At 39.7% G+C, this 12,506-nt stretch overlaps 1 protein-coding gene across 2 annotated transcripts in view; it reads left to right on the top strand.

The window, feature by feature from the left end:
* Positions 1-3,641: 3,641 nt before the first annotated feature.
* Positions 3,642-12,506, top strand: part of POC1B (POC1 centriolar protein B) — an 84,075-nt gene continuing 75,210 nt past the window's right edge. For both annotated transcript variants that reach the window (XM_075209381.1, XM_075209379.1), the window contains exons 1-2: positions 3,642-3,720; positions 12,096-12,180. In XM_075209381.1, coding sequence (XP_075065482.1) covers positions 3,706-3,720; positions 12,096-12,180 — 100 coding nt within the window. In that variant the 5' untranslated portion in view covers positions 3,642-3,705. The remainder of the gene's footprint in view (positions 3,721-12,095; positions 12,181-12,506) is intronic.

The raw sequence follows: 12,506 nt of genomic DNA, 5'->3' as shown, positions 1-12,506 counted from the left end.
AACAATTCTTTTTTTATTCCAGCTGGGCCTAGGAAAGCATATGCTCCTTCTAATCAAGCCATCATCATCATTTATTTATATAGCGCCAGCAAATTCTGCAGCGGTTTACAATTAGGGACAAACAAAGTAATAAACAATAATGGGTAATATAGACAGAAGGAAGAAGGCCCTGCTCACAAGCTTACAATCTATGGAAGTTAAAGATGAATAAAAAAAACCCAACTATCCTACAAGAGTAATGGGCGTAAGATGCCTGAGATCCTCAGTGCCCACTCAACACGAGCAGTGGTCACATATTGGGCAGGCAAAGCTCAGGCTTTTGCAGTGGAGCTCTGCAAGGCAACTGGATGGTCATCTATTCATACTTTCGCATTATCATCTTGATATCTCAAACTGCAATAACTAGCACTACAACATCATAAATAGTCAGATAATGAATAAATGTGGAGGAGGGCTAATGATATCTAAAGAAAAGAGCTGCAGCCGCAGGAAAAGAGGTACCTAAAACTTATGAAAAAATTATGTCTTTATATTTATTATCTATATATACATACACACCAATAAGCGTACACCCTAATGAACTAGAGTTGTAGAGCCAATAAAGTTATACATAATCTAAAAACTTGTACATTTATTGTAATTTTAGATTAAAATACACATGGCGTTAAACATTAACAAATTACCTAAAAATACAAGAAAAGGAAAATAGTCCTCTAGAAATGGATATCCTTAGATAGGGAGCTTCCTGGTTTGATGGGATCCTTACATAATGATCAAAAATCACACAGTTCTCCAAACATATGTTGCATTTCTGTTGCCTGGAAATCCATGCCAATGTCCATTATGGGAAAATAATCATCATCATCAGCAGCTATTTATATAGCGTCACTAATTACACAGCACTTACAGAGAACTCACATCAGTCCCTGCCCGATTGGAACTAAGTCTAAATTCCCTAACATACACACACACAGACCGAGAAAGACTAAGGTCAATTTAGTAACAGCCAATTAACCTACTAGTATGTTTTTGGAATTCATTTTCATTTGACTTAATGTTCCCTTAACCTGCCCGCCAATCAGACCTCAGATACTAAGTACCCTTATTCAAAACTCTTGCATGGGAATACTTGGCTCTGAGTGTCCGAGATTCTATTGCGATTGAAGTGCTCCACAATATTGATAGATAAAAGCCACCTATTACAATCCTTCCTTGGGCACCATTAGAAAGCATTTACATCTGCTTTGAGGTCACAGTACATGCCAGTAGCGGAGCTAGTTCCATAATGCCAGGTCAGAATAGCAGAAGAGTCACAAAGCATCAATGGATTGACATAACTGCAAGCAAAATAAGAATAAAATGTAAAAATAGTTTTTTTTTTTGCATGCACAATTGATTTTAAAATGTAATATTTCGATGGTGAAAACAATTAAAACATTATTAGTTGTAACTGTCATGTTCTTTGTGAATGTTATGTTCGTCTAATCGCTATCAATGAAAATTGTCCGCTGCGATCCAACGCATAAAAAGATTTAATAGCAAGATGCAACAAATAACAATTCAATAAAATAAGTACAGCCGATACATACGCAAGCGCTCTGGAGCCACCATACAGTCATTCAATCCTGAAGTCTGTGGTCAAAGTAGACTGTATAGTGAACTCAGAGCCTGGTTTATATACAGTTTGTGATACATAAAAAAGCAGTAGTGATGTCTTGGCATATTTCCATAGGTTCAGGATTCAGGACAGTCCAGTGTAATGCAGGTCATAGGTCGGTTCAAACAATGCCCTCCAAGGGTGGGGGTCAACTCTCCAACAGCTGCATACGTGTCTTCCCACCGAAAAGCTAGTTTAAACTGGTCTATTTGCATTACACACACAATATCATCCTGATCATTATTCCTCTATCATCCATAGATGCGATCGCTAGGCCGATTGTAGCGGATGTCTGGTGGTAAAAAAGTGGATTAAAATGACACTAAACATGATATGTTTCCTATATCCTGAACCCTAGATATCAAAAAAGTGGTTTTAACATTATTATATTAAAACTATTAATCAATTACATTTGATTATAAAAGACTGCATGTTGGAACCTTTTATTGAGGTGAACTATTTACGTGAATGTGAGTGTAAGTCTATCCAGAAGTGTTCGCACGTGTTATTGCTAAATTAGCCATTCCACACCAGAGCATGCAATTCGCATATTTTCACATAAAGTTAAATGAAATTGATGGTTATTAATTGAAATGACTCCATCCAATTACTCGACTTCCACAATGCTCTATTTTGCTCCAGTTTAAGTACAATTTACTTATGACGAGCACATCACAATCACGTACACATAGAAGTATCCTAAATATATTGTGCTGCCATTTGGAAGGGATGAGACCACATGTGTGGCCTCTAAAATCTATCAGGTTGGCCACCAGTGATGTATACAGACCTGACTACCTTTTATCTTTTTGTGTAATTCACACAATAAATGTAATTAAGCAGATCATATTCCTTAATATTATGGCATGACAACATTTAGCATATATACCCTCACATGCCATATTGCTTCATACGCCTATATATAGCACCTATAGTATAGGGCAGTAGTTCCCAAACTGTGCACCGCCGCAGCGATCTCACAGGGGTGCCGCGGCCAGGGCCAGTGGTAAGCAAGGCGGAGGGACTACTTGGTAATTATTTTGGCTTAGGGGTGCCTTAAAGAAACTGTATTTAGTGTTAATAGGGAGTCTCTTGCACGTTCTAGAGGACTGTCTGTACTTGGCGCTCTGTAGCAATACTCTGCTTGGTGTGTCACCTCTAAAGCAACAGCATTTATGAATGCTATCACAAATGTAAGAGCCTAACATCACTTATTTATTGTTATATAAACCGTTTTTACATTGTTTGTATCTATTATTTTTTTCAATACTGCTGTACATGTTAAATTTTTTAGTGATTACGATTTCTTTATAGCTGATTAGCATATACATTGCATTATATAGATATGTAGTCATATTATGCTATAGCATTAGCTATAGTATAGCTAATTATACATAAGCTTATATATTATATACTGCCCTTGATTAATGAGGTGAGCATAGAGTACATCTCCCTCTTTTTAAATAACTGTCCTCTTAGAGGTAAATTAGATATATATGCACCTATTTTCTGATCTAATTTATTACACTAGGTAACATACCATACCAAATAGATTCTTAAATATGAACCTTTTTTTGCTAATTTGATTATATGCATTGTATTAGCATTAAAATGCCTGAAATTAACACCAGAGGGTATGTAGCTGTAACTATCACTTTTCAGCTTATGACTGCAGCTTCCATTGTGAACTAGTCACCGTGTCACTCTAACATAGCTTATTACCCCCTAATAGCACAAAGACCACGCAGACTCCCTCTCCCCAGATGTACTTATCACACACACTTTCCTATAACTGTAGAACAGCACACACAGGTCCACAATACACTCTGCAGCACATTACACAGCACACATATCCTCTCCGCCTTGGTCTATCTACTTCTCAACACTTTGGTTACGTGAAGCAGAACGAAATCCTCTACTGTGTGCTTTACAACGTCCAGCTCCCATTCTCCCCGACTCAACAACGTGCAGTCACATGGTCCAATGACGTCACTCCCAGGTCCGGTCACATGACTTGGATGATGTGCTTTTGAATATGCCGCTCTGTGATGGCGTCTGTTATGGTGAGAGTCTGACAGCTGGTAATGTGTAATCTGCCGATACTCTGCAATGCTGCTTTTTTTTTTTTTTTTTTTTTAATATACGCTCATGTGTATAAATACTATAAACTTGAAAAACTTTGACTGTTCTCATGTTACATGGTGAAAAGTTGAATACTTTGCATGGATTTTGCTCTAAAATACTGCTTGCATTATCAAATAACGTTGCTCCATAGATCTTGCTGAGGTGGTTTCTTTGTATAGCTGCCAACACATTAAAATCATTTCCAGGGACACTTTGCTGCTGGGGAGTAGAATATGAGCCAGTATTTTTCCAACCCCTTTCATCTATTACCCAATCATACCCATTCCCTCAGAGAGAAATGGCCAAAACATGGGGCTTGGGGTTATTTGAGGACAAGAGTTCATAAATAATCTAAGCTAATCATGTGTGGTACTGTATAGCAGGGATGGATCTATACTGTTTGTTTAGGGGTGGGCGGCTTCCAAACCCCTCCCTCCCTTGTAGGTCACATTACCATCTTACCCCCATGGACTCTCCAGCTGCTGTAGAACCACATGTTCAAGCATGCCATGCTGGTGCATGTGAGTTAAAGGTTGCGCAAGAGTTAAGGGTTAATCACCAATCCATTTTTTCTATCAGTGTGCCTGCTAAAATCCTGTTAAGCCCAGGTGTGCTATATATATATATATATATATATATATATGGATTTGGCATTTAAAAAAAAAAGTATTTAATCTGTTATCGCCATCCAGAGATGGCAAAAAAAGAACAGGTATTTTGTGTTAAATAGGCTTTCCTGTGCTAAGGCATTCTTTCCTCCTGTAGGGGTTACCCCCAGCAAGAGCAGTATTATACCTGGAGGTAACGCTCTGAAGAAAAAGCCTATACGAGTTATTAATGGAATATTGTGCTTACCCGCCAGCCTCAGGATCATTTCCAGTCTCAAGTTCAGTTATGTGGCGTTGGGCGCGGTTTTGCTTTTGCTCGTTTACGTCACCTCTTATCGGCAGCTAACAACGCTGCCTACCACATTCAGGAGAAGAGAAGGAAAGGTGTGAAAAGAGAAGTGGAAGACAAGGGGTTAGAAGGTGTGGTGCAATAGAACTGTGTGTTGTGGGGGCTCATAGGAAAAAAAAAAGGGGGAACAAATGTGATGGGGGGACAAATGAGACATGCACAGGGCCGCCATCAGGGGGGTACTGCTGTACCGGGCTCACCAGGGGGCCCGGTACAACAGTGCAACACATACTTACCTGGGGGCCCCACTGTCTTGCAGTCCGCTGGTCTCCGCTACTCTGTCTTCAGCCTTCACCGTGACAGCCAGGCACCAGAATGCGATCGCAGGGGTGGAGGAATCATTCCCCCTGCGATCATGTGATCTGTCTGTGGCTGAAGACAGAGTAGCGGAGACCAGCGGACTGCAAGACAGCGGGCCCCCAGGTAAGTATGTGTTGCGGGGGGGCGCGTACTGGGCCCCATGATTTCTGAAGGCGGCCCTGGACATGCACACAAAGAGGGAGAGAGAAAGGGACAGGCAACCATAATGTAAGACAGATACACACAAACAGTTTGGGCACACATGGGGAGGGGAAGCAGTGCACGCAGGGGGCAGAGAGGCACACATGAGGAGGGAAAAATGGAGACAGTAGAGCTAACTTACTTGTATCAAACGCCTTTTACTCTGCACCATGAGGGAGGCACTCACTTTCTGTCAGGCACGACCAGTAATGAGTCTGAAGGGAGGAGAAGAGGAGAAAAGAGGTAGAGACAGGGTGTATAGCTGGACGCTAGATGTTGCGCTGCGGTTCCTGTATAAATGCCCGCACACGCGCTACAGTCCAAACAGAACTACCCACTCTGATTGTGTTGGTCTTAAAGTCCCTTCATGCTGGCAAAGGGGACAAAAGTGCTGTGGGACTCCATGCACTTAGTAACATTCTAGTGGGGAGGGCCCAAATATCCCCCACCATTGCTGTCTAGGCATGCCTTGGAATAATACAATCCCATTAAAGACATGCTAACTATAGTGTAATCTATGATACGATGTATTTACATTTTCCACTTCAATATTGAGAATTGCATCCAATATACAGGATAAAACCATTCTACATTGTGTATTTGGTAAACATTCAAAAATAGGAACCTTTCCAGGGATAAATCTCTAAATGTAGGGATATTCCCTGGAAATTAGGGATAGTTGGCAACTATGCAGTTGAATCGTAATATACAGTTGTATCATGTAGCATTTATACTGTGTATTTATTGCAGTGCATAAGAAACAGATGCCCATCACACAAACTTCTCTTTGAGGTTTAAATGGTGGAAGAGCTGCATAGATAATAATATGAAGAAATCTATTTACTGTTGTGCAGCAGTAACATTCATTATGTGTTGCAGTGATACATAATGTAGTACCATGACATTACTATACTAGGGCTACTCAAGGAGCCCAGGCAAAGAACCCCCTCCTGCATGAACGGATTTTACTAGTTTCCGGCAGTCTAGCAATGCCGATGATTGCAGAACATGAGATGCGCGGCTAAAGTTCATACATGCACATAGGATTTAAGCTGGCGGGGAATCATGCAAAGCCTTTCCGGCTTCACTGGACCCCAAATGGACAGATAGGCTAATGCCATTCTGAGATGGCGTTAGTTAGCAGTGAAGAATAAATTATATGAGATAGATGATCTTTTCTGTATTTTTGGTCTTTTACAGTGTGTTAAATAGACCCCTAAAGGCCTTAAAATGGTTATTTTTTTCAGGACTTTAAAACCACAGCGTGTGATGTCAGTTGGCGCTGGGAGGTTTTGTCTTGTTAAGCATGTATCTCCATTGAACCTTGAGATCGACACCAAGGAAACCAGAATGTGGTTTCTTGCTAAATTGGCTAAATACACATGAACATTGTATCTTCTGTGATGAGTAAAAAAAAATAGCTTACTCTTTGTATTCTTAGTAGTTCAATCACAATATATGTTTACATGTATCTTATTGAAATTGGACAAAATTAAAGTACTGTAATAATTGCATAAATTGGCCTTGTGCACATCATAGATTTTAAACATCCTTTATCGGTAATCATGACATTTTGAGTCCAAAGTGTTGGAAGAATTTGAGAATCTAAATTTTATGACTACTTTTTTAAATACTTTGGGCTAGATTTACTAAACGGTGGGTTTGAAAAAGTGGAGATGTTGCCTATAGCAACCAATCAGGTTCTAGCTGTCATTTTGTAGAATGCACTAAATAAATGAAAGCTAGAATCTGGTTGGTTGCTATAGGCAACATCTCCACTTTTTCAAACCCACAGTTTAGTAAATATACCCCTTTGTGGTTTTTTTCCAATCAGAGTGGTCTCATCTCAGTTTTATGAGTAAATAATTAATACTAGTTTCCCAATGTACTAAGTACTGATTATTTTCCTTTTGAATTAAGAGTTGGTCCTATTAACTGATTAAACACAGCAGTAAAAAAGATGCAAACAAAATTGGTGGACCTGTGTTCTGGCACCTTTTTCTGGCATTCTTTTCTTAACGAGTAACAGTGTCCTTTCTTATAATTTTTTACTCCTTGACTACCTTCTGCATGTACTCCAAAACTGCAGGGGAGCGAATTCTGTTTGTGTTGATCTTCTGGAGTTACCTGAAAGCTCATAGTTCACTGCACACTGTGATTGGTAGGTTTTCTTGTAGTGCTGCAGCGGGAGACCCATGAGGTTTCAGGCACATATTGTCACAACTTGCACACACTCCAGTCCCTGGCAACTAGCGCTAAGAATTATATGGGTGGGGGAGCCATTTTCAGGACTTTGATCTCTTTATCTTTGGGCCAGAAAAACTCAGGGGCACCCGTGTTTGGAAGGGGAAACCCCTCCTTTAAATGATTGTGCTCCTATTATTTTCTTTCTGGTATTTTTGACTTGCTAGTGACTGATCTGTTTATAAATGGATACAAAAAATATTTTTCTTCAGAATTGTGTTGCATTTGTGATGTCTGTTGTTTCCACTTATTAGACTTTGCTGTTGTAATTAAAATGTTATCACAGTACAGATTTGTGCAAAACATGAAAAAGTGCAGTTTTATTATTTGCCTATGACAGCACATGTGAAAGTAAAACCCCTTCTATTCTGTCGATTCACTTGGCCGCGTTACTGTGAAAAGTAGCGCAGCCAGCGAACCATTACCGTTACTACGGTAATAGTGCGCATTATTACCGTTAGTACAGTAATGTTTAACGCTGATTTCTGCTCGCAGTAATCCGGATTAAAATTACTGTATTAACGGCAATGGTGCGCCGGCTGCGTTACTTTTGACAGTAACATGGCCAATTGAATCTGACCCTGTGTGTCCATATATGCATTCTCTGTGCGTTTGCTTTGCGGCACAGGTTTTTGGACATTGCTTACTCCATTTCAATGTGTTCAAAGCATGATATTGCAGTTGGAAAAAGTCCATACATCTGCGTGGGAGTGCATTGTGAACAATCCTATTAGCAGGTTACAACGTTTTGCTGTTTTTACCCCATTCATTTCAATGAGCAATTCCTTTCAATTGGGTTGTGCGTTACATGTATAAACTCTATTGAAATGAATGGAGCACTGCAGTATTGTTAATTGTTTTTTCCCTCCTAACATAAATAGAGATTTAATTAGTCTCTACTGATTTGTGATCAAAACATGAAGTCTCAAGGACTCTCCCTCACCACCAAGCAATTACAAGTGGCCAGTGTGGAAAAACTCTTGTGATTCTTTGACATTTCTCAATTTATTCTTTAGTCTTTTTTTTTTCTTTTTTTTAAATTCAATTTTTATTGGGTTTTTGTAAACATAGACAGGTTATAGATGCACAATCAACAAATTTGCATGGTAGGCTGTTGATACAGAAAGAATGACATCCTGGCTCCAGTCCAAAAATGTACTCCAAGACCTGTAAAAGAGATATGCCATACCATACACAAATCTACTAGTAACAATATTACGAACAACATACAGACAAAGAAAAGGGAAAGAAGGGAAGGGGAAACCACATTTAGGGGAGGGGGTGTAGCAAAAAATCCTCACTTAAAACTTCAATTTAGTTTAAAGCTCTGTTAGCCTAGTAGGTTGTGAATCTGCCTGGTACAACACAAATCCAGATGGACCACCCAACCAAGCGAATCTTCGGGTGCAAAAGTGGGAACAAAACCACTCAATCAGTCAAATTTGAAATCTGGGACTCAGGAGAGTCTAAAAGGTTTAGCCATGGGCCCCAGATAGCATAATACATTTCAAACGAGTCTGTGGTTGACAGGTGCATCTCATCCATGACCCTATAGTGTTCCAATCTATTAGACCAGTCCCGAATACTCGGAGGCATGGTGGATCTCCATTTCACTGGAATTACTGCCTTTGCTGCTGAGATAATAAATTTCAAGAGAGATTTTTTAAAAAGTGATAGGGGCATATCAACTTTATTTAACAGCCAGAACACCGGAGTGTTGGGTATGTCTTTACCTAGCAGCTTCCACGTGATGCTTACCACCCGGGACCAAAACGTTTGCAACATGGGGCAATCCCACCAAATATGCAGAAGAGAACCAACACCCCGGTTGCATCTCCAACAAGTGTCGGGCACCCCACGGAAGGCCCTCGCCAGATGAGCAGGGCATCTGTACCACCTGGTAATTACCTTATAGTGAGTTTCTAGAATTGAAACATTGGGAGAACATGCGTGAGATGCCCGAAAAATCTTGGACCAATCGGCCTCTTGTAGCTCAACTCCTAGATCTCTCTCCCACTCTGTTTTAAATTTCAGAGGGGACACGAATAGATGTTCTACCAAAAGCTTATATATAGTTAAGAGGGAATGTGCAGGGCAGGGTGACCTGAAACACAGAGATTCAAAAAGACTCCTAGAAATGTGTTGTTTTGGGAGGCCCTGTGACAGAAGGTGCTTAATCTGTAAGTATCTCCAGATCTCTGCATTGGGCAACTCCCATTTGGATTGGATCTCTGTAAAGGAGAGAACCCCCGTAGCACTCACCAACTGGCCGACACGCTGGATCCCTGCCTGAGACCACTGTTTAAAAGCTAGCGGGGTAGTCCCCGGGGGGAACATTGGGTTATTACATAATGGAGTTAGTGGGGAGATTGGAGAAGAGATACAGGAGAGAGATCTAAGCCTAGCCCATTTCGCTAATGTGGGATTCTTTAGTCTTTTAACAGCACGCTCCTAGTGAGCAGTCGTGTTGTTTCTTTCCTGTGGATAACAAGTAAAGAATGAGTTTTCCCATGGATACTGGATGGAAAAATGAGTTTTCTTTTGGATGGCAAGCGAAGAAAAGAAGAAAATGTTTTCCCATGGGTGACGGGCGAAGCAGGAGTTTTCTCTTGGGTAACGGACAGAGAAGCAGGTTTCCTGTGGAATACGTTTATCTGAGGGAGTTTTTATTAAACAAAAATTGTGTGTTTTATTTCTATTTTTTTTTTTTAAATTTAGTACAATGGACCTTTGTTTTTGTAACCCCATACCAATATAATAGGGCTACTGAGGTGAAGAAGTTGCAATTCCATGGGCTCAAATCTTCTTTACCCCTGCTCCCACAGCCCAGGGGGAACCAGGTAAGTAAATGTTTGAGGAATTTGGAGAAGGCACAGTACTTGATTTTTAAAATTCCCCATTCATCATCATCATCATCATCATTTATTTTAAATGCGCCAACATATTCCGTAGCACTTTACAATTGGGGACAAACATAGTAAACTAATTTCAAACTGGGTAAAACAGACAAAGAGGTGAGAAGGCCCTGCCGCAAGCTTACAATCTAATGGACAATGGGAGTTTAATACATGGGGTTAAGTCTATATTTTGCATTTTGGTCCAGCCAGACTGCAAAGGTAAAAGTGACTCATAAGCTAAATGATCCTGTCACACAACAATGTTGGTCAGGGGGTAGTTGTCTTGTGAGAAATTGTGTAACAGGTGGTAATAGGGTAATGTACTGAGGTTAAGAGGGTGGTTGAGGAATATTATAAGCTTGTCTGAAGAGGTGAGTTTTCAGAGAACGCTTGAAAGTTTGTAGACCAGAGGAGAGTCTTCTTGTGCGAGGGAGCGAATTCCATAGGGAGGGTGCAGCCCGAAAAAAGTCCTGTAACCGGGAATGGGAGGACGTAATGAGGGTGCATGAGAGACGCAGTTGCCAAGTTGGGAGATATTTTGAGACAAGAGAGGAGATGTATGTTGGTGCAGCTTTGTTGATGGCCTTGTAGGTTAGTAAGAGTATTTTATATTGAATTCGGTAGTCCATGTTAATGGGGATTCTGTGTGTAGCACACATGCTGGAAACCCAAACTAAATGAATAGGAAATGCTCTATACCACTTGCGTTCTCGATGCAGACACATGTGAATGCACCAAGCGCATATTAATCATTTATTGGCCTTATGTGCAAATGCATAGTTTTTATATGCTGTTTGCATTTATTTTTTTTTACACAAACACAGTGCCAGTGGGTAAGTGGCCTTAAGGTGCCTCTTCAGTTTATATGTGTCAGTCTGATTATCATGATACATGTGCACAGATAGATGGATAAAATAGTTGACCATGGTACACATAGCATTTCATAAAACAAAACAAAACTTAAGCAGTTGCCAAAATCAGCTTATTTAGAAAAATAAAAGTAAAAAACAACATGCATCTAAAATGTGTTCTTAGGACACACCGGTATCAGTATGATTTTTCTTTTCTGTAGAATTAGATTTGTTTATTTTTGTTTTTAAAACTTCATCCTCTCAGTGAAAAGCCTGTTTATTAATTTTCTAGAGAATCCATTAAAATATGATGAATGGTTTCTTATGGACTTATTCCCACCATCATTATCTAAAAACCGATGGTCTTAAAACTTTAAAATACGACACAACCTATTTCTCATGCGCTAGCATGCACTACCGGTACAATAGACTGTTGGCAAAGGCACAGTGCGTGAAAAACCTGTAGAAAACCTATTAAAAATGCTTCACTAGAGCATGTGTTTCATGCGTTTTCACCCGGTTTTCCAGTGCATATGTATGAACGAACCCTGCCCCTATATTTCACAGCAATTGGATTGCTGAACTGGATTTGAAAACTGGAGGATGGGGTGTGACCTCTTGGGATAAGGGAAAACATGATTGGACTGAATCTACTACAGACCAACCACAGCCACCTTCCCCATATAACTCTAAACCACTTTTTACATTTCTATAGTTTTTTTTCAACTCAGGCTTTAGGCTGAGAGTGTGCAGAAACCCCTTGTAATGCACCTGAAAGTTAAATCAGGTTTTTTACTACTTTTTTATACAATATAATCATTATAATGCACTGACGTAAATTTTTAAATATATTTTTTTTAACAGGAAGATCCAGCTCTTCAACGTAACTTCAAAGGACATAAAGATGCTGTCACATGCATTGACTTTAGTCCAGACAACAAACAACTCGGTATATATATTTTTTTTTAATCAAGCATTTATTAATAACATTATATGTAAGATCTGAATCCTAAAGAAATGCTCACAGCACACTGATTTTGGGCAGACAGCCCCATAGTGTTACAAGTGGTGTAAAATAAAAATGCCCTGAACAGTGGGCAACAATTCAAATTGAACATTGATACTGTTCATCAGATATTTTATTTCATTGCCATGCATTGCCATAACTCTGCATATAAACAATTGTGTACTATATGTTTAGGTGAAAATTAATAGTCAAGGTGGCTCCTAAAGTGTACATCATATTGCAAATATATAAAAAGTGAAAAAATGTGA

The sequence above is a fragment of the Mixophyes fleayi genome, chromosome 4, assembly GCF_038048845.1.
Source record: "Mixophyes fleayi isolate aMixFle1 chromosome 4, aMixFle1.hap1, whole genome shotgun sequence".
Taxonomy (NCBI): Eukaryota; Metazoa; Chordata; class Amphibia; order Anura; family Limnodynastidae; genus Mixophyes; species Mixophyes fleayi.
This window is presented reverse-complemented; position numbering and strand designations above follow the sequence as displayed.